This window comes from Telopea speciosissima, chromosome 1 (assembly GCF_018873765.1).
Source record: "Telopea speciosissima isolate NSW1024214 ecotype Mountain lineage chromosome 1, Tspe_v1, whole genome shotgun sequence".
In the NCBI taxonomy this organism is placed as follows: domain Eukaryota; kingdom Viridiplantae; phylum Streptophyta; class Magnoliopsida; order Proteales; family Proteaceae; genus Telopea; species Telopea speciosissima.
The window spans coordinates 11,486,238-11,514,131 of NC_057916.1; the positions used below are offsets into that span (position 1 = coordinate 11,486,238).

Sequence of the window (27,894 nt, forward strand, 5' to 3'; positions counted from 1 at the left end):
GAAGGCTTGAAGCTGAAGGCGAAGGAAAGCTATCAGGAGAAGAGAGATTGGAATTCAGTTATTTTGAGGACTCAGGTTGAAATTTCATTTATTCTTTTCTCAACTTTGTCCTGGACGTTTATTCTTGTACCATTTTTAGTCCCTCCCCAACCTTCCCCCCTATTTCATAGCTTAACTCGAGCAAAAAAATGGGTCGTATTATTTCTAGGATTTTACCTATGTTTTGCCCTTGATTTCGGCAAATTTTCTCGGTTTTATCTGCTTATGCTGGTGTTGAATTTTAACTGTGTCTTTGTTATTTGGATAATTGTTGTTAGAGCTGTCTTTTGTGGATAACAACAATTGTAGACCTACTCAAGGGGAGCCTAGCATGGATACCAGCGATTGGAGAACTCAACTTCAACCTGATTCACGGCAGAGGATTTTGAATAAGATGTAAGATTTTTTTTTTTGGTTGTTAATGCGTTGCTTGGGATCATGTTGTTAAGGAATTCTACAGATTTCATCTCCATGTGTATGGTTTTGTATTTGCTCTGTTTATGTTTACTTAAATTTTAAACTGGCTTTGATTAGAAACTGAAGGATGGAAAGCAAAACATGTTCCCCCTTCTGGTAACTTTTTTTCGGTTGAAATATGTGGGTTTTGCGTCGGTGGACTATCTCCATTTGTTACTTTGTTGTAGAGTTAAAAGTTGGTCTGTATATTTTCTTCTGCTACTGATAGGTTAAAAAGTATAAATTTCATGAGTTTCCTGCAAAATTGTATATCCTCTGCTATTTTAAGTTATTCTGCAATTTATTATCTTGTTCTTACTTTGAGATTGCATGAACACATGTGATGGATGGATAATCCTGTCCTGAAGAAGCAAATATTTTTTGCTTATATACATAAGCGAGGTAAACCATATGACAGACTTATAAGCCAAGTCTGCAGCCTCCAGTTAACAGAGTAAGAGCCGGTTGAGTATCCTTCCTATACTATGAAGGAAGTCCGATTTGGAGGTCTAATAGAGTTGACTTTTAATAACAATATTTTGGCTTTAAACTTCTTGAAATGTAAGAGTGTGAAATAATAATATATATTTTGCAAAAAGAAGTAAATCTAGTGGGCAATCCAAAGGGTCATGATCATTTAAATTGGTTTTCTGAAGCGTGGAAAAGAAAGAAAGAAAACAAAAGTACTGCAGTTCAAAGGGTCATGATCATTTAAACTGCGACAAAAAGTGTGTGGTAGAGGTGGGAGAGCTGAGCACGTGGTAAATCCAAAGGGTCATATGATCATTTGAACTTTAAGATCTGCTCTGCATCCTTCCACGTGGCACAAATGCACATTGCTGCATTATAAACAAAAAACTTTGCCATGCATAAAGAGAAATGGCCCAACTTGCACAAGATTTGGGGACATTGATTCGAGTCATGATTCACTTGCCCTCTTGAGGACGGAAGAAATTTACATCATTAGCAATTATAGAGCCTTGTGCATATGCCACTGGATTGGGATCTTTCTCGAGTCCTAGACTGCTAGCGTGGGTATACCAGTTTTCTATTTTGTGTAAATTCCTCAGAATTGTTTAATTCTTGTTTTGTAATTTACTACGACTTGAATGAGGGTATGCCAGGATTGCCCTGAAAAGGGTAGTAGTGACATGCTTAGTTGTTTTTTTTCTAAGCTATTCTGACTCATTTTGCTCCAAATTTTTTCTGGAGCCCTTTGATATCGTTGCTAACCTCCTGAAAATTTTCCGTAATTTTTTTCTATTGTTTTTTTGTTTATTTTGAATTCATTCATGTTTCATGTCGTAATTGCTCCTTTAACATTTTGTTAATTTTAATTGTATATTCATGTCATTCCTAGATTTCCTAGCATCTAGTAGGTGCATTTAGGTTATGCTCACTGCGTTATAGTATTTGATATTGTTTTCTCATGTTTACATAACATTGCACGGAAGGTTAGTTTGGTCATTTGACCATTTTTATCCTCAGCCTGAGTTTTACAAAAATAAACAAATAGTTTCTTGTCATCTTATATTTGTATCATGATAGTTAGATGAAAAGATACGTGAAACTTAGAAGTGTTTTACTGAATCAATTCAGTGTCAGAATTTGTATAGGAGAGTTCATGTTACATGGTGTTTTGTGGTTAAAAAACTTGACAGTTGTTGGACACAATTTTTAGGAATTAGTTGTCCACCCTTATTTCTTGTTTGTTGTACATGCTGCTTGATCCCACCTCCATCTCACCAAAAAGACAAAGGCATATATAATAAGCTTGGAATCCTCACTTTTTTCTATTCATGTCATAAACTACTGAATACAAATGTGGCCAGTTTAATCTGCATTGCTGTGGAGCAATATCTGATGTGATGAAATTGATAATAATCTAAACCTTATTCTTACCTATAGGAGTTGTGATGAGATCTCTATAATTTTTTAGTCTATGATTGCTCTTTAAAAATAAATATAATGTTTAATGAAATATGGCATGCTATCAGAGTTGAGTTTTTATTTATTTATTTATTTTTAAAGCCATAATCTGGATGGATAAATGTAAATGCAAATGTTTTTTGTTGTATAATTGAGATATTATTTGTCTTTTCTTTATTTGTTCATATTAATTCCTAACTTTGTAAGTATGCATGAGCTGGCAATTAAAAGTTCTTATATCTTGGGAAGATAAGTGTTGATGCCTTTGTTTACATTCATGTAACTGTCATGCGCATTTCCTAAACCTGCATTATTCTTATAGATGATATCTATATCGGAATGCAGGATAGTCAAAACCTGTTTTCAAGTGTGCCTACGCTGAAGTTTCTTACTTTCAACCTTTGGGGCCTTGAACAATTCGAATTGCTATAATTTTATTCAGAGGCTACTTGTCATTTAAGCCTGTCTGGTATCCAGTTATGATTTTTCTTGAGTGATTCTTCTGGAAGCACTTCTTTGATTCTTATTGTAAATGAGTACTTTCCTTATGTGCACCAACACTAAAATTGAGGAAGTGATTCTGATGTTGAGAAGCAAAACTTAATGATCATCCAAAGAAGTGAAACCAAACATTATGTTTTTCTACATTTTCAGCATTAGAGATTTGTGGGAAATGTTTAATGTTACTCACCTGTAGTGGTGATTTAAGAGCTTCTCTGTCTCTCTAATACATTTTTTCAATTAGAGTTCTGAGGAAGTGTATTTGGTTTGAAAAACTTAAATATGACCGTTCTGCTGGTTATTAGAGCTACAGTTTATTTGTTGTTGCTTTTCTAAGAACCTCATTGACTCTTAGTCAGTATTTTATTATAAAATAATGTTTTGCATCCACAGAATGGAGACTTTGAAGAGTAACCGTCCAATTTCTGGCCCAGAAGGGTTAGAAGAACTTAGGAAAATTGCTGTAAGATTTGAAGCAGGGGTTTATTCTGCTGCGGCAAGCCAGGTACTTTCATTACTTTGTTATATGGTTTCTTCTCTTTGCATTGCTGAATGCTTTCTGTTAAGTTTTAGTCTTTATATTAGGTCCACAGGCCCACTGTTTCTATTGCTTTATTGTTTATTGTTTAGCTTAATTAGTAAGGGCACTATTGGTATTGTATTTTCTTTTTCTTATGTCGGTTATGTACTGCCTTTGGTCAATTTGGCCACGGTTTTCTCATTGTTCACCATACAAACTGTGGGGAAGTTCTCTCCAATATCTTCTATATGTCAACTCCCTTCTTCTTCCTTATTATTGTTGCTAGTCTTTAATGCATTGGTACTGTCACATGGTATCAGAGCATTAAAGAACTGGTGGTATGAAAGCTGTTCTATTTTGAGAGTTCTCTTTGGTTATGAGGTATTAATTTATTACTATTCTGCCCTTTTTTTTTTTTTTCTTCATTGGAGTTCTTTATCTACGTTGATCTAATCCGTTGCTGCTATTGATGATATTGCGAGTGTTCTTGATTATGGGATTTATTGTGATGCTGGTTATTGCTGCCGTATGAGGATGGATTATCCTGCATAATTTGTCCCCGTGTAGTGCTACACGTGAGGGTGAGATTGGAATTATCATCTGATATTTGGAGATTATTATTGTTGTCTTCTCTAGTTATCAGCTGAAGATAATTATTTACTTTTTTCGTGTCATCTGCTTTTATCCTCAATAACAATTTATTACTTGTTGTTTTCAGCAACAAGATTCTTTTATGTGGTTCTCAGCAATCTTATGTTGTGTTATATGGTTTGCAGTAACCTATGTCGCACTTCAACTTGTGGTCCGCACTAACCTATATTGCACTTTATTAGTAGTTGGCAGCAACCTTACTTACCTTCCTAGATGCGTAGCGTTTAGAGGATGCTGAGAATGATTTTTTGCTTGTATTTCTTGAAGTGTAGTGAACATGTCCGAAGGCCAAGATGAACTCCCTTCATCATTCAGCCAACCAAACAGAATCTGTAAATCAGTTTCATCATGGACAAGCCTGTAATTTTCCTTCAGTGCTAGTTTAAAACCCTCTGAAATTGCAACACTGATGTACGTGGGGCGGAATCAGGATTATCTTCTAGAGGGGGTCAAACTGCTACAAACCTTAATGTACAGTTTGCTCCTTGTCTTATTAATACAATCTTACTTTTTTTAGCTGGAACTAAGGGAGTCAAAACCTTGGTCCACCAGTGTTATCTAGTCAATCATTTTGTTTTGCTTCAATACAAACAATGCTTTAGAAACTAAACAGATGTCACTATGTCAGACCATTTTGACTTGGTAATTGTTGGTCCACCTGTCCAACAATCTACTCATAAAATTGTGTAACATATATATGCTTTTAACTTTTATTGCATCTAATATAAATTTGTGTGTTTGACATAGAAATAATGTCGAATTAATTGTATAGGGTTTGATTTATGGTATTTGAGGAGGTCTATTGTTCAAAACTCTTTACAAATCATTGTCTACCATAAAGATTTTTCAAATAATGCGCATGGCTAACTACCCCTGTGACCCTGTCCCAATGGTATGTTGTTCCAACAATCTGGTTCTAACCATAGTTCAAAATCTTGCCGAAATTTCGGAAATCTCAGATATTTTAGTGGGTCTGAAACGAGATAGTAGGTCGAAATGAAAAAATGCAATATTTTGGAAATTTCAGTCATCTCGTTTCGGAAATTTTGATCTAAAGAATGCACCGTTTCGTTGAAATTTCAGTCATTTTGTTTTGGTATTTTGCTCATTTCGGCATTTTTGCACCCCAAAATGGCCAAGCAAAACTCGGAGAAAAAATACAATGTTTCGGCGAAATTTCGGCTCGGAAATTTTGCTTTGGCCGAAATGGCCTTCCGAAACGAGATTTAGTACTATGGTTCTGACCATTTGAATTATTGAACTTTTTAGAGTAGATGGCTACTCCATTTGTTGTGTTCAAAGGACCTATTACCCTTTTCACGATATGGACTGCTTAGGTAGTTAGGGGTGAGTTGATTTTCTGCACAATGTAATTGCAATCTGACCATCCAATTGAAATGACCTATGGAAATATTGAGATAGAAGCAGTAGATATAATGTATTTTTTTTTCCCCAATTAGTATTTGAAGTAAAATTTAGAATTATTACCCAAGAGATTTGTCATGTATATTCTTAACCAATTGAAGCGATCTAATTTATTAGAATCTTAATGCCATGTGTAGTATGGGATACCATTTATAGCATAAACACTTGCTTTTGGTGACCCTTTACGATATTATATACTAAAAGATAAAATATGTTCACAATAGAAATTTATTTTTTGTTTACACGATATATAGATATTATGCATATCATAATATTAAGGAGTTGAATGTTTTGAAAGGGGAGGGTGGACATGGCTAATGGGATAAGCAGTACATGCCTGTCAAGTCTGGTCTCTTTCCTTCCTTCCTTTTATATAATGCGTATAAGGAACACAATTTTTGGGTCCCTCAGGATCCAACCATGATGATGCAGATTCATTTCCATAGAAGGGGCAGACCACCTCAGCTTTATAACCTATGGATCTCATCAGAAACACAATTCACTGAACACTTACAAAGAAATAAAACAACTGTGTGGGGAGCTACAGAATTGCCTTTGTTTTTTGTGTTACAGTTTTAGTACATTGGATTATGATTATAGTCTCTTTGCATCTTTCATTTGTAGCTTGTGTGGTAAATGAATATAACTTTTCTTGATTTTTCATTTCAGACAGACTATCTACGGAAGATATCTCTAAAGATGCTGGCAGTAGAGACAAAATCTCATACTCCTGGTGTGGCTGGTTCCTTACAGTCAAACCCTGTTGTTGATAACCAAAATCCGCCTGATCCAGGTACGATTTGGAGTATAGTTGTCAAGGCGTCCCCTTGGCACTGCCTTGTTGTCCAGGCTCTTTCTTGGGTCTAAGGCGACAACATGCCTTGTTGAAACTTCATGAGTTTTTGTTTATTGTTTTGTTTTTTTCATGAATATGCTTACATTATATGCTATGCTTTATTATGTGTTGATTTTCTCATATTAGGTCATTACTAGCATAATTATATCATATTGCACATTTGATCTGACTTCTATGTTGCATATATGGTTAATTATAGAAAATAATCATTGCTATTTTATATATAGTCATATACTACATGCCTAGGGTGCTATAATTATTGCTATATTACATATAGTCATATTACATTACATGTGATGTGTGTTTATTCGTTTAATGCAATGCGATGTACGTTGATACGATCATGTATGCATGAACGTTTCCGATTCCCTCATTCAAACCAAGTGTGATATGGAAATTCCTAACGGGTGAAATTCCTATGGCATCCTGTAGTCAGTGGGTGCAGAGGTACCATTGACCTACTCTTGTAGATGCCAATAAGATAATGTTTGAGTAGTTTGACGGCACTCTGCATTCGTCTCATATGAGATAAGGAAGTGGTCATGGTCAACGAGGGGTGCACTGCGATAGTGGGCACTATCTAGAGTCGTGATTCACTCCAAGACAATAGGTATACACTTGACTTGAGTACGTGTTAGCTAATAGGAATGAGCATGGTTCTCAGGTGGCCAAAATATTAGAAGTCTTTTTGACAGACAAAATCACTTCAATCAACCAACACATGCATAATGAACTTCGATAGGCTAAGTTGTACATGTAGGGGTTGAATTGTTCTAATTCAAACCTCAAAACTTTGAGGGTATCTTAAGGTGTGAGCAATCATTGTGATGCAGAATTATCACCAAACTGGGCTTCTTTTATTAGGAATAAGTCTAGGGTTGGAATAGATATATGTTGGGCCTTTGATCCCAAGGGTTTTCTATGTAATAGGCCACTTTAATGAGCCTAAACTAGGGGTATATAGGTTGTATACGGGATTAGCCCAATACTTAGTTTATTTTTATGTTTTTTAATTGAACCGGTTCAAATTGGTTGCATCTAATTGGTTCAATTTAAGTGATCATGTGACAACTTAAGTGGTCATGTGATGTAAGTTGGGCTGGATTAGGACTCTATAAGTCTAGTCATGTTTTGAGTCTATTTCCTTGAGTATTTTAGTTTCCTAGTCAGTTTAAGTTACCTAATAGGTTAGGGATAGGGTTAGGCCTTTCCTTTTAGAGTAGAAGTCTATTTTTGAGTCTTTTATATAAGTTGTAAGGGGGCAAAGCCTTGAACACGAATTTGATTAATGAAAAGCTTTTGTTTGCTGCCATTGCTGCTGCCCTGCTCTGTTGAGTGTTGCCTTGTGAATGTCAAGGTGAAGGGTGAGTGGACTCTCATGACTCTTTGCGTCTGTCCAGTACCGGGAGGTTCTTCTTCTTCTTCAATCGAGTTTCTTCAAGCTGCTGCTGCTGCCTCTGAAGTAAGTAATTTAGTTTCCTACATATATCCTTCCCCTCTTCATCCTCTAACCTAATCCATCCTTTCCCATCGACCCAATCAGATCACTATAGACAGCCTTCCATCCCCTTCATTAAACCTATAACTATTCCTTCGAATTTTAACTTGATCCCCAAGCATTCACCTTCCAACCATCAGATCTGTGCCAAACTTCCAGCAAACATCCCTCCCTCTCCCTCCTACACTTGATCCCAATTTGAGTCCCATTTGACCATCTAAACCTTAGTTTTCAGCTTAGATCCTTAAACCTAAAACCCGAAACCCTAACCCTAATTCTGCAGATTTTTCAAACTTAACCAAATCCAATTATTTTTATCCCATAATAACCCTCTAGACCTGCATATTAAAGCCATATAAGACCCATTCCTAAATTTCCATCCTAAACCCTAGAATTAACCTAAAACCTAGTGCTGTCCATTCGAACCAGCAACCCCTTTTGCTATTGATCCTGTTATCTGGCTCCTAGTAGGTCTCCTACCTATCTAGGACTACATTACATTGATTTAGTTTCGCCCGCTTGTATTTAATGGTTTGTAACTTTGTATCTGCAAATTAATTATACATCATTGTCCTTCTTACCATCACTAGCGCTGCAGCACACCAGTTATTTTAATGATCTAAATTGTTTTGATTAGACAAGAATATTTGTTCGCGCTTACAACGGAGTAAATTAGATTTATCCTGAAACAAGATTTTTTTTCCCTAGCTGACTTATAAACCATTCAGGAACAACCGGGGGCTATTAACATGATGAGGATGTTAAAGGAGATGATTGATGAGTAAACTCGGAATGCTCTTTGATCATCAACTAAGGTCTCTCATATTACCCAAGATGATGAAGGTTCTTCAATTCGTGACCATGGCATGATAATGAGAGGTCGCGTCTTGGGATTGGAACCCCTTAAGTTAGTTATGGATGTACAATTTAATGTCTTAGCCATGCCACCGGTTACATGTGATGTAAATAGTGGAAATGTATCTTGAGAAGATCAAGGTAGTAGTAATGGTGTCTGTTGTTTTTCTTTCACGTTCTAGGCCAAAGGGTAGGAACGAGGTGTCCTTGGCCCCTTTCCCAATCCCCCTCTTGCTCATGTGACTTGGTGCTCCCTCTTCCGTCAGCCTCGTTCACCTTCAGGAGAATGCCTCTCGTGCTCCATTTGTTCCCCCACCTCTATTGGATCTGCGAAGATCGTGCATTACCAATCAAGCCTTTTGGACAATGAGGCCATGAAATGGCACAACTCCATAGTTGGTCATTTCCTAGGAAGCCGTCTCCTTTCAATATTGTCAAGTAATCTCTCACCAAACAGTTGAAACTAAATGGAACTATGGACACTCACTTTCTGGACAATGGTTTCTTCTTATTAACATTTTCTGTTGTTGAAGACAATTCTGTGCCCATTGAAGGAGGTCCATGGCATGCCGGCCAGAAGCCAATCTTCATTGACAATGGGAGCGTCACATGCAACTCGACGGCATGAACCTCAGCATCATCTCCATTTGGATCACCCTCCCTGGGTTTCCATTCCTTTTTTGGTGTGAAGATGGTCTTAGTATCGTGGGCTCAATGGTGGGAAAACCCCTATATTCTGATGGCAAAACCAAGAGAAGGGACAGGTGGCCTTAGACACACATCTGGCTCCCCCCTTCCCCTGGTTGGCCTGAACCGGCATGATGAATGTGTGAAGACTTCTACAATATGGTAGATGAAAATGAACCGCTCTACAAGGTCTTCAGCTCTTGAAAAGGGACTACTTGACGGTTCTCTCATCTCTGTCATGTCTTAAATTTGGAAACAAAAAAGACAATCAGAGAAGCCAAATGCAAGAGCATGGGCTGTTATGTTTGAAAATGGGTAGTCTTCTACAAGGTCTTTATCTTTATTTTTAGGGGAACATGGCTGTTACGTTTGCACTGGGAATTCTCTTCCCTTATGAATGTATTTTATTTTATTTTATTTTTTTGGGTGAGGGAATGTATTTTATTTTACTGTTCATTGACATGGAACTTTTACTGAGGCTCTGTTTTATTTCTAGGTGAAAACTTATGTACAAGGAAAAGTTTCAGGTAAATCTCATGGTTCCATGGCCTTTACCTGAAAATTTTCCTTTTACTTGGTTTTTTACGTGGAATGATATAGAGATGTTTTATGAATTTCGAAATTGGGGTAAAGTGACCAAAATATTCTTTTATGCTTTGAAATGCAAAAAACGCAAGAAACATATATAATTCGATCCAAAAAATGTTGGAAAATTGTATTAAACATTATACTGTTATAAGAGAGTAGATACATGTTTTTATGATTTTTGAAATTCGGAATTAGGTATAGGATGGCTAAATTACAAGAATACCCTTATATACACGGAATGCATTAGTATTCATTAAAAATTGTGGCAAAAAATTATAAAATTTGGCGAGGTGATGTATGAAACTGTAATATAACTACTGAAAAACAAATAAAACACAGAAATTGCATGATTTGCTACTTTAGAATGCAAAACTCTGTTTCTGAAAAACAAAAACTATCTACTTATGGCACATGAAACCATGAGCAAATAGAGGAGAAAAACAATGAAAAAATATAGCAAATATATATAAGGGTAGTTTGGAAATTTTAAAATACTATAAAGGATAAGGATTGGGACAAAGGTGGGTAGCAGGGTTGATGGGGGTGCAGTTGGTTAGGGGTGATGAGGTTACCGCGATAAAAAAAAAACAGGAACAACCGGGATAAAATTATCTAGAAAATTTAAAAAACCAAGGGAGAAGGCGAGGTGCAACTTTGCTTTTCTAGGGGAATGAGAAAAGAAATTCAGGATATGGAAGTTTGAGTAAATATAGTATAAATATAGGTGAGTGATAGTAGTTGCCCCTAAGGTAATCAGTTGGGAAACGCCAAGAGGGTGGTGGCTGCAAGTCGCAGTTAGGGAGAGGTCACTCGAGTGACTCTTCTCCTCACAACCCCACCCTTGGCCGCCCTCTCTTCTTGGAGCTGGGATGCCACCCCTGGCTGCCCTCTCGGGCTGCCATCTTTAGTGGCCTATGGGCCTTAAAAAGTAAAAACAAGAATCAGTTTAATACTAGAAACCAACCAGCACTGGGCCTACCTGGCATCAATTTTTAAATTTAATTTTCCAATGCATCTCCATAACCATGGTTTGAGGAATCGTTATCGGACTTTTACCCCAAAAAAGAAAAAGAATCGGTATCGGATTGACTGTTTTGTATCGGCATTGGCGGATTCTTGGCTGATCCATATCAGTGGATCAGTATGAACAAGAGTAAAAATGTTTTAAAAAAAAAAAACCCATTTTTTTAAGAAGAAAACAGGGGTATATCTGACCCGATCCAGATCGATACGGATCGGTGTTGATACCGATACCGACACCAACACTGACACTGGTTACTTAAATCCTGCCAATAACCATTCAAACCACCCTCTCTGCTTTCCGAGGCTCTCTTTTGGAGAGATTTTTTTCCGAAGATTGTTGGATGCCTTAGTAGAGTCTCGAAGGCTTGAAGCTGAAGGCGAAGGAAAGCTACCAGGAGAACAGAGTTTGGAATTCAGGTGTTTTGAGGACTCAGGTTGAAATTTCATCTATTCTTTTCTGAACTTTGTCCTTGACGTTTATTCTTGTACCATTTTTAGTCCCCCCCCACCTTCCCCCCCAATTCATAGCTTACTGTTAACAAAACCCGAAATTTGGAATTGCTTGGATGATCAATGTGATCAGCCCAAGGCTTATATTTATAATATGAAAAATAACACTGTGTGACAATAATACCCCTGCCATAGCCGACATAGCTAGGCAGTACACAAATAACAAAATAAAATACCCAAAAAGACCAGAATACCCCCACGGTATTCTGGTTTACATTATTCAACACTCTCCCTCAAGTTGGAGCAAAGATGTCTATCATGCCCAACTTCACTAGATTAGGGTGAAATAATTTCCCAGACAATTCCTTGGTGAAGATATCAGCAAGTTGATCAGCAGATGTCACAAAGGGAACACAAATCAGTCCTTCTAATTTTTCCTTGATGAAATGCCTATCCACCTCAACATGCTTGGTACGATCATGCTGTACTGGGTTGTGTGCTATGCTGATCGCAGCCTTGTTGTCACAGTACAACATCATAGGAAGACGAATAGGAACACCAAGATCCTGTAGCAAACCTTTTAGCCAGAGTAACTCACAAATACCTTGTGCCATAACTCACAACAGGCTCACCCTCTTTTTCTTTGAGACGAACAGTAGGATCCATAGGAGTATCCGAAGGGTGACAGCCTAACAACCCGGTTTCAGCCAATAAGTCTAGGACATACTTCCTTTGGGAGAGAAAAATGCCCTTAGAGGATTTGGCAACTTCAATCCCAAGAAAGTATTGCAGTTTCCCTAGATCTTTAATCTCAAATTCTTGTCCAAGGAAGGTCTTCAACCGTCTGATCTCATCACCATCATTGCCAATAACCACTATGTCATCAACGTAGATTATAAGAACAGTGAGTTTTTCACCAACCCTCTTTATAAAGAGTATGTGATCAGCGTTACTCTGCTTATAGCCCACAAAAATCATGGCCTTGTGGAACCGGCCAAACCATGCTCGAGGTGACTGCTTTAGCCCATATAGTGCACGTTTCAGTTTACACACTTTACCTTGGCTTTTGTCACAAGAGAACCCTGGTGGAATGTCCATGTATACCTCCTCATCCAATTTTCCATTTAGGAAAGCATTTTTTACATCCAGTTGCTGCAAATCCCATCAAAGGTTGACTGCACAGGATAATAATACACGAACAGTATTCAGCTTTGCAACAGGTGCAAAGGTTTCCTGGTAATCAATGCCGTATGTTTGAGTGAACCCCTTGGCCACTAGTCGTGCCTTATACCTATCCACGGTGCCATCCACCTTCTGTTTCACTACAAACACGCACTTGGATCCAATTGTTCTCTTCCCAGGTGGAAGAACCACAAGCTCCCAGGTGTTATTTTTCTTCAAGGCCTCCATTTCTTCCATCATTGCTGCCTTCCACTTTCCATTTGATAGAGCTTCTAGCGAACAGAAGAAAGAGTAGAAATAAAAGCACAAAAGGATTGGGCAAGGGAGTCATAAGAAACAACATGAGATATGGGATGCTGAGTGCAAGTCCTGACACCTTTGCGAAGAGCAATAGGTAACTCAGGAGAAGGAACATTACCAGGTGGAGAGGCAGGTTCTGGATCCAGGTTCGGCAATTGGATGGGCATTGGAGCAACAGTTGATTGAACCTGCTTATGTTTCCTTCCATAGGTCTTCACAGTACTGTCATCAATCCTCCTCTGAAATTCACTAATAGTTCTCTGGACAGGAGTCTGGACTGGGGTAGTTTGCTCCCCCTGACTCAGAGGGAAGACTAGGAGTAGGCCGGACTGGTGACTCAGAGGGAGGACTAGGAGTAGGCCGAACTGGTACAGGCTCATTGTAAATAGACTGGAGTGGAGGCGGAGAGTCTATGGTCAGCACATCTTCACTAACATTCTCCCCCTGAAGAGGTGGGGACACATAATAGGAAACACTCTAATGAAAGACGACATCCATGCTGACCAAAGTTCGCCGGGATGGAGGGTAATAACATTTGTACCCCTTTTGAGTAGCAGAGTAACCTAAGAAAATGCAGCGGAGACTATGTGGTTCAAGTTTACCAGGGGACCTTGTATCCCTGGCATAACAGACGCAGCCAAACACCTTAGGGGGAACAACAAAGGAAGAAGAGCCAAGTAGGAGCTCAACAGGGGGTCTGGAATGAAGAACCCGACTGGGCAGCCTATTAATTAAATAGGCTGCAGTAAGGACATCATCCCCCCAATAAAGGGAAGGGACATTGCGAGCAAACAGAAGGGCCCGAGCTACCTCCAAGAGGTGGTGGTTTTTCCTCCCAACCACACCATTTTGGGCTGGAGTGTCAACTCAGCTGGTCTGATGTAGGATTCCATGGGCCGCAAGGTATTTTTGGAATTGACCTTCCATATACTCTGTCCCATTGTCACTCCTCAAAATTCGAAGAGTGGCATTGAATTGGGTCTTAACCAACTGGTGAAAATGCTGAAAACATGAAAAGACTTCATGTTTTGTGTGCATGAGGTAAACCCAAGTAAATCTAGAATAACAATCAATAAAGGTGACATACCACCGATGACCGGAAAGAGAAACTTTTCTACTAGGACCCCACACATCAGTATGAACAACATGAAATAAGGAAGAAGATCTTTTATTAGAAATGGGATAAATTGAATGTGTTTGTTTGGCCAAAACACAAGGCTCACAAAAAAAGTCTTCCTTATTACAATCTTTAATTAATGCTGGAAATAAATGGGATGAAGTACCTAAAGGGGGATGTCCTAGTCTAGAGTGTCATTTGTGTAATTCAGAAGAGAAAGATGCTGGGTGACAAAGCCTAGAAGGTAATGCCTGGGTAGATGCAGCCATGCAGGGTCGCCATCAAGTAGGTACAATCCGCCATGCACTTTACCCGATCCAATCGTCTTCCCCGAGCCCAGCTCCTGAAAAACACAATGAGTAGGAAAAAATGTTACTTTACAATTTAGAGATTTTGTGATACTGCTAATGGAAAGAAGATTAGTGGTAAACTTGGGAATATGCAACACGGATGACAAAGTAAGAGAAGGAGAACATCCAATGGATCCTTTCCCTGAGATTGAGGAGAGGGACCCATCAACAATTTTGACTTTATCTTTGCCGGAAGCAGGAAAGTATGTATTGAAGAGGCTAGAAGAACCTGTCATGTGGTCAGTGGCACCGGAGTCTATAATCCAAAGAGTGGAGACTACCGATGCGCAATTACCAGCAAAGGAAATACCTGAACGGGCAAAGAAGGAACCTGAATTGGCAACAGATGTAGTAGGGGCAGCAGATGTCTGCAACAGACGCCGAAGAGCTTGAAATTCTTCCTGGGAGAAACCAATGTCAGTAGTGGGAGCTGGAGCTACACTTTCAGTATGATTGGCTTTGTTTTTAGGCTTAGCACGACCACGTTTGGCCTCAAAATAGCAGGCTTCGCATGGAGCTTCCAACACTGTGCCTTAGTGTGATACGGTTTGTGGCAATGATCACACTTCACAGGCTCTTTGGCTGTAGCAGCAACAGTAATACTCTCAGAAGGAGTCGGGGTGGAGCCAGTAGCCTGTAAGCCTGATCTCTCAACTTTAGGAGCAACCATCATAGCAGCTTGTCGGGTCTCTTCACTGTGAACATAAGAAAAGGTCTCCTCTAAAGTGGGGAAAGGAACCCGACCAAGAACTTGCACCCGTATAGGATCGTAGTCATCATTAAGGCCAGCCAGAAAATCATACACCCGAAACTGGTCCACATAAGAGTGGTAGGCAATAATGTCGGCAGTAGTAGTAGGCTGAAAACGAGCATAATGATCCAATTGCTGTCATAAGCACTTGAGGGCAGCATAGTATTTAGTGATAGATAACTCCTTCTTAGTAGTGTTTTGGAGCGTCTTCCTGATCTCATAAACCTGAGCACCACTTCCTGACCGACCATAGGTTCCCTTGACAGCAGTCCATATCTGAGTAGCAATGTCAAGGAGGAGATACTGGCTAGAAAGGTCAGTGTGCATAGAATTCAGAACAAAGGACATTACCATAGCATCGTTGGCAGCCCATTTAGTACAGGCAGCACCTTCCTCAGTAGGCTGTTTGGTGGTGCCAGTAAGATGGCCAGTGAGTCCCCTACCAGCCACGGTTAAGGATAGAGGTCTGGCCCAAATTAAATAATTCGTACCATCAAGCTTGATTGCAGCAGCATATGGAAGAAAATCAGACCTAGTCTGACCATCGCTGTCAGAAGTAGCCGTGGTAACATCAGAGTCCGGCATGATGATGAGAAGTAGGGCAAAAAAACCAGAAGAAGCAGCTGAAAATAGGGTATGAAACCCCTCTTGGCAGCAGCAACACAAGCAGCCCTAACCCCAAAAATCGATAAGTTGCAGGGTTTTGAAAAAAACCTGAGAGAGGTGATCGATTAGGGTTAGGGGTCTTCAAAAAATCTGAAAGAGGCTGAAACTGCTGTCGAGTACTCTGTGTGGTGTGAGAGACACACCCTCCAAAAATCAGCAATATCCGAAACCTAAAACCCCAAAATCGATAAAGTCAGGGTTTCAAAAAAAAACCCTGAAAGTGAGATCGATTGAGGGAAGAGAGCTTCAATGCTGAATGCAGGGCTGCAGTAGATGCTGTCCAATGGTGCGATATAGAAACCTCCAAAGGGGAACAATCAAACTCCGATAAGAAATAGGTCTGATCTTCAAAGAGAGGGTTTAAAAAAATCGCAGAGAAGAACAGGGCAGCAGCTATCGCAGATGAGTAACCAAACCTGTTTTACATAAATTGAGGTATGTAGAGGGCAGCAGCTAGATCATCTGATCACCTCATCAGTGCTGCCCTGAATCAAAGAGAAAAAACCAGAAAAAAGGAGGAAGGAGGGGAGGAAGAAGATGGAGAAGGAGGAAAACGATGGAGGGAAGGGAGGGGGGAAAGTTTTGTAACCTAGATCAGAGAAATAGGCTCTGATACCATGTTAACAAAACCCGAAATTTGGAATTGCTTGGATGATCAATGTGATCAGCCCAAGGCTTATATTTATAATAAGAAAAATAACAGTGTGTGATAATAATACCCCTACCATAGCCGACATAGCTAGGCAGTACATAAATAACAAAATAAAATACCCAAAAAGACCAGAATACCCCCACGGTATTCTGGTTTACATTATTTAACACTTACCTTGAGCAAAAAAATGGGTCGTATTATTTCTAGGATTTTACCTATGTTTTGCCCTTGATTTCGGCAAATTTTCTCGGTTTTTTCTGCTTATGCTGGTGTTGAATTTTAACTGTGTCTTTGTTATTTGGATAATTGTTGTTAGAGCTCTCTTTTATGGATAACAACAATTGTAGACCTACTCAAGGGGAGCCTAGTATGGATACCAGCAATTGGAGAACTCAACTTCAACCTGATTCTCGGCAGAGGATTTTGAATAAGATGTAAGATTATTTTTTTTTTTGGTTGTTGATCCGTTGCTTGGGATCATGTTGTTAAGGAATTCTACAGATTTCATCTCCATGTGTATGGTTTTGTATTTGCTCTGTTTGTCTTTACTTAAATTTTAAACTGGCTTTGATAAGAAACTGAAGGATGGAAAGCAAAGCATGTTCCCCTTTCTGGTAACTTTTTTTCGGTTGAAATATGTAGGTTTTGCATCAGTGGACTATCTCCATTTGTTACTTTGTTGTAGAGTTAAAAGTTGGTCTGTATATTTTCTTCTGCTACTGATAGGTTAAAAAGTATAAATTTCATGAGTTTCCTGCAAAATTGTTTATCCTCTGCTATTTTAAGTTGGTATTTTATTATCTTGTTCTTACTTTAAGAGTGCATGAACACATGTGATGGATGGATAATCCTGTCCTGAAGAAGCAAATATTTTTTGTTTATATACATAAGCGAGTTAAACCATATGACAGACTTAAGCCAAGTCTGCAGCCTCTAGTTAACAGAGTAAGAGCTGGTTGAGTATCCTTCCTATACTATGAAGGAAGTCCGATTTGGAGGTCTAATAGAGTTGACTTTTAATAACAATATTTTGGCTTTAAACTTGTTGAAACGTAAGAGTGTGAAAAAAATAATATATATTTTGCAAAAAGAAGTAAATCTAGTGGGCAATCGGTCTTCTGAAGCGGGGGAAAAAAAGAAAGAAAGAAAGAAAGAAATACTGCAGTTCAAAGGGTCATGATCATTTAAACTGCGACAAAAAGTGTGTGGTAGAGGTGAGAGAGCTGAGCACGTGGTAAATCCAAAGGGTCATATGATCATTTAAACTATACGATCTGCTTTGTAGCCTTCCACGTGGCACAAATGTAGTCATTGCAGCGCAATAAACAAAAAACTTTGCCATGCAAAAGAGAAATGGGCCAACTTGCACAAGATTTCGGGGCATTGATTCGAGTCATGATTCACTTGCCCTCTCGAGGACAGAAAAATTTGCATCATTAGCAATTATAGAGCCTTGTGCATACGCCACTGGATTGGAATCTTTCTTGAGTCCTAGACTGCTAGTGAGGGTATACCAGTTTTCTATTTTGTGTAAATTCCTCAGAATTGTTTAATTCTTGTTTTGTAATTTTCTGTGATTTGAATGAGGGTATGCCAGGATTGCCCTGAAAAGGATAGTAGTGACATGCTTAGTTGTTTTTTTTCTAATCTATTCTGACTCATTTTGCTCCAAATTTTTTCTGGAGCCCTTTGATATCTTTGCTAACCTCCTGAAAATTTCCGTAATTTTTTTTTCTATTTTTTTTTATGGTTATTTTGAATTCATTCATGTTTCATGTCGTAATTGCCCCTTTAACATTTTGTTAATTTCTTCTACCCAAAAAAAAAAAAAAAAACATTTTGTTAATTTTAATCGTATATTCATGTCATTCCTAGATTTCCTAGCATCTAGGAGGTGCATTTAGGTTATGCTCACTGCGTTATAGTATTTGATATTGTTTTCTCATGTTTACATAACATTGCATGGAAGGTTAGTTTGGTCATTTGACCATTTTTATCCTCAGCCTGAGTTTTACAAAAATAATCAAATAGTTTCTTGTCTTCTTATATTTGTATCATGATAGTTAGATGAACAGATACGTGAAACTTAGAAGTGTTGTACCGAATCAATTCAGTGTCAAAATTTGAATAGGAGAGTTCATGTTACACGGTGTTTTGTGGTTAAAAAACTTGAAAGTTGTTGGACACAATTTTTAGGAATTAGTTGTCCATCCTTATTTCTTGTTTGTTTATAGTACATGCTGCTTGATCCCACCTCCATCTCACCAAAAAGACTAAAGGCATTTATATTAAGCTTGGTATCCTCACTTTTTTCTATTCATGTCATAAACTACTGAATACAAATGTGGCCAGTTTAATCTGCATTGCTGTGGTGCAATATCTGATGTGATGAAATCGATAATAATCTAAAGTTTATTCTTACCTATAGGAGTTGTGATGAGATCTCTATAATTTTTTAGTCTATGATTGCTCTTTAAAAGTAAATATATTGTTTAATGAGATATGGCATGCTAACAGAATTCATTGAGTTTTTATTTTTATTTATTTTTTTAAAGTCATAATCTGGATGGATAAATGTAAATGCAAATGTTTTTTGTTGTATAATTTGAGATATTATTTGCCTTTTCTTTATTTGTTCATATTAATTCCTAACTTTGTAAGTATGCTTGAGCTGGCAATTAAAAGTTCTTATATCTTGGGAAGATAAGTGTTGATGCCTTTGCTTACATTCATGTAACTGTCATAAGCATTTCCTAAACCTGCTTTATTCTTATAGATGATATCTATATCGGAATGGAGTATAGTCAAAACCTGTTTTCAAGTGTGCCTACGCTGAAGTTTCTTACTTTCAACCTTTGGGACCTTGAACAATTCGAACTGCTATAATTTTATTCTGAGGCTACTTGTCATTTAAGCCTGTCTGGTATCAGTTATGATTTTCTTGAGTGATTCTTCTGGAAGCACTTCTTTAATTTTTATTGTAAATGAATACTTTCCGTACGTGCACCAACACTAGAATTGAGGAAGTGATTCCGATGTTGAGAAGCAAAACTTAATGATCATCCAAAGAAGTGAAACCAAACATTATATTTTTCTAAATTTTCAGCATTAGAGATTTGTGGGAAATGTTTAATGTTACTCACCTGTAGTGGTGATTTAAGAGCTTCTCTGTCTCTCTAATACATTTTTTCAATTAGAGTTCTGAGGAAGTGTATTTGGTTTGAAAAACTTAAATATGACCATTCTGATGGTTATTAGAGCTACAGTTTATTTGTTGTTGCTTTTCTAAGAACCTCATTGACTCTTAGTCAGTATTTTATTATAAAATAATGTTTTGCATCCACAGAATGGAAACTTTGAAGAGGAACCGTCCAATTTCTGGCCCAGAAGGGTTAGAAGAACTTAGGAAAATTGCTGTAAGATTTGAAGCAGGGGTTTATTCTGCTGCGGCAAGCCAGGTACATTCATTACTTTGTTATATGGTTTCTTCTCTTTGCATTGCTGAATGCTTTCTGTTAAGTTTTAGTCTTTATTATTAGGTCCACAGGCCCACTGTTTCTATTGCTTTATTGTTTATTGTTTAGCTTAATTAGTAAGGGCACTATTGGTATTGTATTTTCTTTTTCTTATGTCGGTTAAGTGCTGCCTTTGGTCAATTTGGCCACGGTTTTCTCATTGTTCACCATACAAACTGTGGGGAAGTTCTCTCCAATATCTTCTATATGTCAACTCCTTTCTTCTTCCTTATTATTGTTGCTAGTCTTTAATGCATTGGTACTGTCACATGGTATCAAAAGCATTAAAGATCTGGTGGTATGAAAGCTGTTCTATTTTGAGAGTTCTCTCTGGTTATGAGTTATTAATTTATTACTATTCTGCCAGTTTTTGTCCTTCATTGGAGTTCTTTTTCTACTTTGATCTAATCCGTTGCTGCTATTGATGATATTGCGAATGTTCTTGATTATGGGATTCATTTTGTGATGCTGGTTATTGCTGCCATATGAGGATGGATTATCCTGCATTATTTGTCCCCATGTAGTTCTACACGTGAGGTTGAGATTGGAATTATCATCTGATATTTGGAGATTATTAGTGTTATCTTCTCTAGTCATCAGCTGAAGATTATTTTTTACATTTTTTGTGTCATCTGCTTTTAATCCTCAACAGCAATTTATTACTTGTAGTTTTCAGCAACAAGATTCTTTTATGTGGTTCTCAGCAATCTTATGTTGTGTTATGTGGTTCACAGTAACCTATGTCGCACTTTAACCTGTGGTCCGCAGTAACCTATATTGCACTTTATTTGTAGTTGGCAGCAACCTTACTTACCTTCCTAGATGCGTAGCGTTTAGAGGATGCTGATAATGATTTTTTGCTTGTATTTCTTGAAGTTTAGTGAACATATCCGAAGGCCAAGATGAACTCCCTTCATCATTCAGCCAACCAAACAGAATCTGTAAATCAGTTTCATCATGGACAAGCCTGTAATTTTCCTTCAGTGCTAGTTTAAAACCCTCTGAAATTGCAACACTGATGTACGTGGGGCGGAATCAGGATTATCTTCTAGAGGGGGTCAAACTGCTACAAACCTTAATGTACAGTTTGCTCCTTGTCTTATTAATACAATCTTACTTTTTTAGCTCGAACTAAGGGAGTCAAAACCTTGGTTCCACCAGTGTTATCTAGTCAATCATTTTGTTTTGCTTCAATACAAACAATGCTTTAGAAACTAAACAGATGTCACTCAATGTACTAAAACTCGGGTCTCGGTACCAACTCGACTCTTGGAAAAACCGAGACGAGTCGAGATCTCGCCGAGTTGGTGCATCTTTTTTTTTCAACTCGAAGCCTCAACTTTGGGTCAACCCGAGATCTGGACCTGAGATCCGAGATCTCGGTCGAGTTTTGTCCAATTAGGTAAGGTATTTAAGTGGTAGGTGGGTTAAAATAATGGGTCGAAACCAAGATCCAACCAAGATCCGAGATCTCGCCGAGATATTGCACTTTTGAGACTCGTAGGCAGTCTCGTCTCGGCTTTTCCAAAAATCGAGAAACTCGGCGAGATCTTGCGAGTTCTCGAACTGTGATGTCACTATGTCAGACCATTTTGACATGGTAATTGTTGGTCCACCTGTCCAACAATCTACTCATAAAATTATGTAACATATATATTCTTTTAACTTTTATTGCATGTAATATAAATATGTGTGTTTGACATAGAAATAATGTCAAATTAATTGTCTAGGGTTTGATTTATGGTATTTGAGGAGGTCCATTGTTCAAAACTCTTTACAAAACATTGGCTAACATAAAGTTTTTTCAAATAATGCGCATGGGTAACTACCCTTGTGACCCTGTCCCAATGGTATGTTGTTCCAACAATCTGGTTCTAACCATAGTTCAAAATCTCGCCGAAGTTTAAATTTCAGATATTTCAGTGGGTCTGAAACGAGATGGTAGGTCGAAATGAAAAAAAATGCAATATGTCGGAAATTTCTGTCATCTTGTTTCGGAAATTTTGATCTAAAAAATGCACCGTTTCGTCGAAATTTCGGTCATTTTGTTTTGATATTTTGCTCATTTCGGCATTTTTGCACCCCCGCCCCCCAAAATGGCCAGGCAATACTCAGAGAAAAAAAATACAATGTTTTGGCAAAATTTCAACTCAGAAATTTCGGTCTGGCCGAAATGGCCTTCCGAGACGAGATTTAGTACTATGGTTCAAACCATTTGAATTATTGAACTTTTTAGAGTAGATTTCTGCTACTCCATTTATTGTGTTCAAAGGACCTATTACCCTTTTCACGATATGGACTTGCTTAGGTAGTTAGGGGTGAGTTGATTTTCTGCACAATGTAATTGCCATCTGACCATCCAATTGAAATGACCTATGGAAATATTGAGACAGAAGCAGTAGATATATTGTATTTTTTCTTTCCCAAATTAGTATTAGAAGTAAAATTTAGAATTGTTTCCCAAGAGATTTGTCATGTATATTCTTAACTAACTGAAGTGATCTAATTTATTAGAATCTTAATGCCATGTGTAGTATGAGATACTATTTATAGCATAAACACTTGCTTTTGGGGACCCTTTACGATATTATATACTAAAAGATAAAATATGTTCACAATATAAATTTATTTTTTGTTTGCAGGTTATATAGATATTATGCATATCATAATATTAAGGAATTGAATGTTTTGAAAGGGGTGGGTGGACATGGGTAATGGGATGAGCAGTGGGAGCTAGCAGTACATGCCTATCAAGTCTGGTCCCTTTCCTTCCTTCCTTTTATATAATGCATATAAGGAGCACAATTTTTGGGTCCTTCGGGATCCACCCATGATGATGCAGATTCATTCCCATAGAAGGGGCAGACCACCTCAGCTTTATAACCTATGGATCTCGTCAGGAACACAATTCACCGAACACTTACAAAGAAATAAAACAACTGTGTGGGGGAGCTACAGAATTGCCTTTGTTTTTTGTGTTACAGTTTTAGTACATTGGATTATGATTATAGTCTCTTTGCATCTTTCATTTGTAGCTTGTGTGGTAAATGAATATAACTTTTCTTGATTTTTCATTTCAGACAGACTATCTACGGAAGATATCTCTAAAGATGCTGGCAGTAGAGACAAAATCTCAAACTCCTGGTGTGGCTGGTTCCTTACAGTCAAACCCTGTTGTTGGTAACCAAAATCCGCCTGATCCAGGTACGATTTGGAGTATAGTTGTCAAGGCGTCCCCTTGGCGCTGCCTTGTCATCCAGGCTCTTTCTTGGGTCTAAGGCGACAACATGTCTTGCTGAAACTTCATGAGTTTTATGTTTATTGTTTTGTTTTTTCATGAATATGCCTTGTTGATTTTCTCATATTAGGTCATTACTTGCATAATTATATCATAGTGCACATTTGATATGACTTCTATGTTGCATATATGGTTAATTATAGAAAATAATCATTGCTATTTTACATAGTCATAGACTACATGCCTAGGGCGCTATAATCATTGCTATATTCCATATAGTCATATTACATTACATGTGATGTACGTTTATTCGTTTAATGCAATGCGATATACGGTGATACAATCATGTATGCATGTACGTTTTCGATTCCCTCATTCAAACCTAGTGTGATATGAAAATTCCTAACGGGTGAAATTCCTATGGCATCCTGTAGTTAGTGGGTGCAGAGGTACCGTTGACCTACTCTTGTAGATGCCAATAAGATAATGTTTGACGGCACTCTGCATTTGTCTCATATGAGATAAGGAAGTGGTCATGGTCAACGAGGGGTGCACTGAGATAGTGGGCACTATCTAGAGTCGTGATTCGCTCTGAGACAATAGGTATACACTTGACTTGAGTACTTGTTAGCTGATAGGAATGAGCATGGTTCTCAAGTGGCCAAACTATTAGAAGTCTTTTTGACAGACAAAATCACTTCAATCAACCAACACATGCATAATGAACTCCGACAGGCTAAGTTGTAAATGTAAGGGTTGAATTGTTCTAATTCAAACCTCAAAACTTTGAGGGTAGCTTAAGGTGTGAGCAACCATTGATTTAGTTTCGCCCACTTGTATTTAATGGTTTGTATCTGCAAATTAATTGTACATCATTGTCCTTCTTACCATCACTAGTGTTACAGCGCACTAGTTATTTTAATGATCTAAATTGTTTTGATTAGACAAGAATATTCGTTTGCGCTTACAGCTGAGTAAATTATATTTATCCTGAAACAAGATTTTCTTTCCCTAGCTGACTTATAAACCATTCAGAAACAACCAAGGGCTATTAACATGATGAGGACGTTAAAGATGTTCGATGAGTAAACTCGGAATGCTCTTTGATCATCAATTAAGGTCTCTCATGTTACCCAAGATGATGAAGGTTCTTCTATTCGTGACCATGGCATGATAATGAGAGGTCGCGTCTTGGGATTGGAATCCCTTAAGTTAGTTATGGATGTACAATTTAATGTCTTAGCCATGCCACCGGTTACATGTGATGTAAATAGTGGAAATGTATCTTGAGAAGATCAAGGTAGTAGTAATGGTGTCTGTTGTTTTTCTTTCACGTTCTAGGCCAAAGGGTAGGAATAAGAAGGAAAAAAAAAAAAGAGGTGTCCTTGGCCCCTTTCCCAATCCCCCTCTTGCTTGCGTGACTTGGTGCTCCCTCTTCCGTCAGCCTTGTTCACCTTCCCCCACCTCTATTGGATCTGCGAAGATCGTGCATTACCAATCCAGCCTTTTGGACAATGAGGCCATGAAATGGCACAACTCCATAGTTGATCATTTCCTAGGAAGCCGTCTCCTTTCAATATTGTCAAGCAATCTCTCACCGAACAGTTGAAACTAAATGGAACTATGGACACTCACTTTCTCAACAATGGTTTCTTCTTATTAACATTTTCTGTTGTTGAAGACAATTCTGTGCCCCTTGAAGGAGGTCCATGGCATGTCGGCCAGAAGCCAATCTTTCATTGACAATGGGAGCGTCACATGCAACTCGATGGCATGAACCTCAGCACCATCCCCATTTGGATCATCCTCCCTGGGTTTCCATTCCATTTTTGGTGTGAAGATGGCCTTAGTATTGTGGGCTCAATGGTGGGAAAACCCCTATATTCTGATGGCAAAACCAAGAGAAGGGACAGGTGGCCTTAGACACACATCTGGCTCCCCCCTTCCCCTGGTTGGCCTGAACCGGCATGATGAATGTGTGAAGACTTCCACAATATGGTAGGTGAAAATGAACCGCTCTACAAGGTCTTCAGCTCTTGAAAAGGGACTACTTGACGGTTCTCTCATCTCTGTCATATTAAGTCTTAAATTTGGAAACAAAAAAGACAATCGGAGAAGCCAAATGCAAGAGCATGGGCTGTTACGTTTGAAAATGGGTAGTCTTCTACAAGGTCTTTATCTTTATTTTTAGGGGAACATGGCTGTTACGTTTGCACTGGGAATTCTCTTCCCTTATGAATGTATTTTATTTTGCTGTTCATTGACATGGAACTTTTACTGAGGCTCTGTTTTATTTCCAGGTGAAAACTTATGTACAAGGAAAAGTTTCAAGTAAATCTCATGGTTCCATGGCCTTTACTTGAAAATTTTCCTTTTACTTGGTTTTTACGTGGAGAGCCTAAAGGAGAGAAGGCAAATGCAAGAGCAGTTCCTTCAAAACCATAAGATTGCCTCCAAAAACACAGCACAAGAACTGAAAGCTTATGTACAAGGAAAAGTTTTGGGTAAATCTCATGGTTCCACGGACTTTTGCCCGAAAATTTTCCTTTCATTTGGTTTCTACTTGGAAATAAATGGTGCCTAAAGGAGAGAATCAAAATGCAAGGGGCAGTTTTTCCAAAACCATAAGATTGCCTCGAAGCGGGGCATGGCTGTGTACATTATGACCCTCCCCAAACCCTGCAGTGGTGGGATCCTCATGCACTAGGTATACCCTTTTTTATAAGATTGCCTCGAAAACACAGCACAAGAACCACTAAGATGTTTAACTGTTTTTATTGATGGAATAACAGATGGAGTAGTCTAATTTTGAACTTAAATTTTCTTCTTTTTCTTCTAGGAGAAATTCCATATCTAATGCAGGGTTTATGGACTAATCTCCATTTACCCATTTTCAGCATCAATAGATTCTATAGCTCAGACAGGACTAATTTGTGATTGGCAAGAAGAGGTCTATCAAAAGGTGATTTCCCAGTACTCTTAGGTTTATTTATTTATTCATTTTGTTCATTATTATATTCTTTCTATCATCTCTACCACATTCCGTAATTCTGTCGTACCACACTAGCACTAATCGTAGAGGTTTCGCTTCACCAGGGAAAAAAGCTTGAACTGCCACTTTGAATTCAAATGTCTTTTGCTAATTTCTTCTTCTATTTTCCCCTCTCTCACGGTTGGATGTTATAGATTGTGCCTATATTTGTATGTAGCTGCACGTTTCTATTTGTTGGGTCATGATGCTGTTTTGTTTGGTCTTGATGCTGTTTTTAGTCATCATTCTTTGTTCTGTTTCAAATGCCTTTGATCCACACTCAGAATTGTTTTCTTTTTCTATAGTCCTTGTCAGAAAAATGGGATCAAAAGAAGAGGACAGAATTATGGCCCGAGTCGAACGAGGTCGTTCTGTCCTTAAGACAGTATTTGCACCCTCCTATTCCTGCAAAAGGTTGCAGCAAACCTGCCTCCCAAGATAAATCAGGCTGGTCTGTTACTTGTTGCAGAGACAATAACCACTGAAACTATCAGAGATTTTTTACATATGGACTGAGAGAATTCATGGCCCATTTATAGGCCCACAAGGCCTGTTCGGATGGGTCACACCCATTGGCTCATGTGGCTTGATCTGACAGGTCATGACTATTGGGTTGGGCTTTCATGGCTGTACGTGTGGGCTGCAACCATTGGGCTCAACGTTGAACCAATGGTTGCATCCCCCCTTTGATTAGCCACCGATCCAACAGTCGGATCGATCCTAAGCACCCTTTGATCAGACACCATCGATCCTGAAAAGATTAAGGCGACAAACTGCGAAGTGCAAAGTGCGCCATCAAAGAGCCACATTGCGCCTCACACATGCGCACACATACGCGCTCGGACGGTCACCGTCCTCGCTCGCAAGTGCACCGTACAATCTCTTCTAAGCACAACATGTGATAATAACAACCACTAACACAGATAAACCCAATGAACTTTCCTTTCATAGCCGAAAAGTCCCACATCAATATTTTGAAAAAATTCCAACAGTCCTTATAACACTTGATAAGAAAAGGCTCTTTGAACACTTTGGAAGAAGGAACCTCTTTAATGGTTAAGTTTTCAAGCTTGCTTTGACTCAGTAAGGAGTAGCCATAGTAAGGAGTAGCCATATACATAGGAATCCACATACTTCCATCCTTTCTGAATGAAAGAAGAGCCATCTTATTGTGAGTGGATTACTAAGAATGACTTTGCTGAGGATTCATGGGGTACTTAGTACTTACGATCTCCCTAGTGTCGTTGGAAGAAGAGTTTTAAGTTATACTCTGATTCTGAGGAGTCAAAATGATTCAGGCAGATAATGTGTCAACATTCTTTCCTTGCCTTGTTACACATTTTCTGATCTGCACTTAAATATTTGGCCTTTTAATATTTTGGATCTGCAGATTAAGGCAATGAAGGAAATGTACTTACCCGAATTAGATGAAATGTACCAGAAGATTGCTATCAAATTACAGCAGGTACCCTTTTTTTGGTCACTGGATTCCATCTTATTTATACTCTATAAATGTTCCACAAAGTGTTAATTGTTAGTAAAACAAACTTGTATGCATCTGCAAATCTGCTTAATTTTCTTGTTTGGCAGCCTGATGCTCATCCACAGCCTGAA

The 27,894-nt window shown here is 38.3% G+C and overlaps 1 protein-coding gene across 1 annotated transcript; it reads left to right on the forward strand.

The window, feature by feature from the left end:
- Nucleotides 1-27,826, forward strand: LOC122665477 (mediator of RNA polymerase II transcription subunit 15a-like). The gene is made up of 6 exons (XM_043861632.1): nucleotides 1-75; nucleotides 308-435; nucleotides 19,843-19,954; nucleotides 23,092-23,215; nucleotides 26,147-26,211; nucleotides 27,671-27,826. Exons 2-6 carry the CDS (start codon nucleotides 371-373, stop codon nucleotides 27,809-27,811), a joined length of 507 nt encoding a protein of 168 aa, XP_043717567.1. The 5' UTR covers nucleotides 1-75; nucleotides 308-370; the 3' UTR covers nucleotides 27,812-27,826.
- The last annotated feature ends 68 nt before the right edge of the window (nucleotides 27,827-27,894 follow it).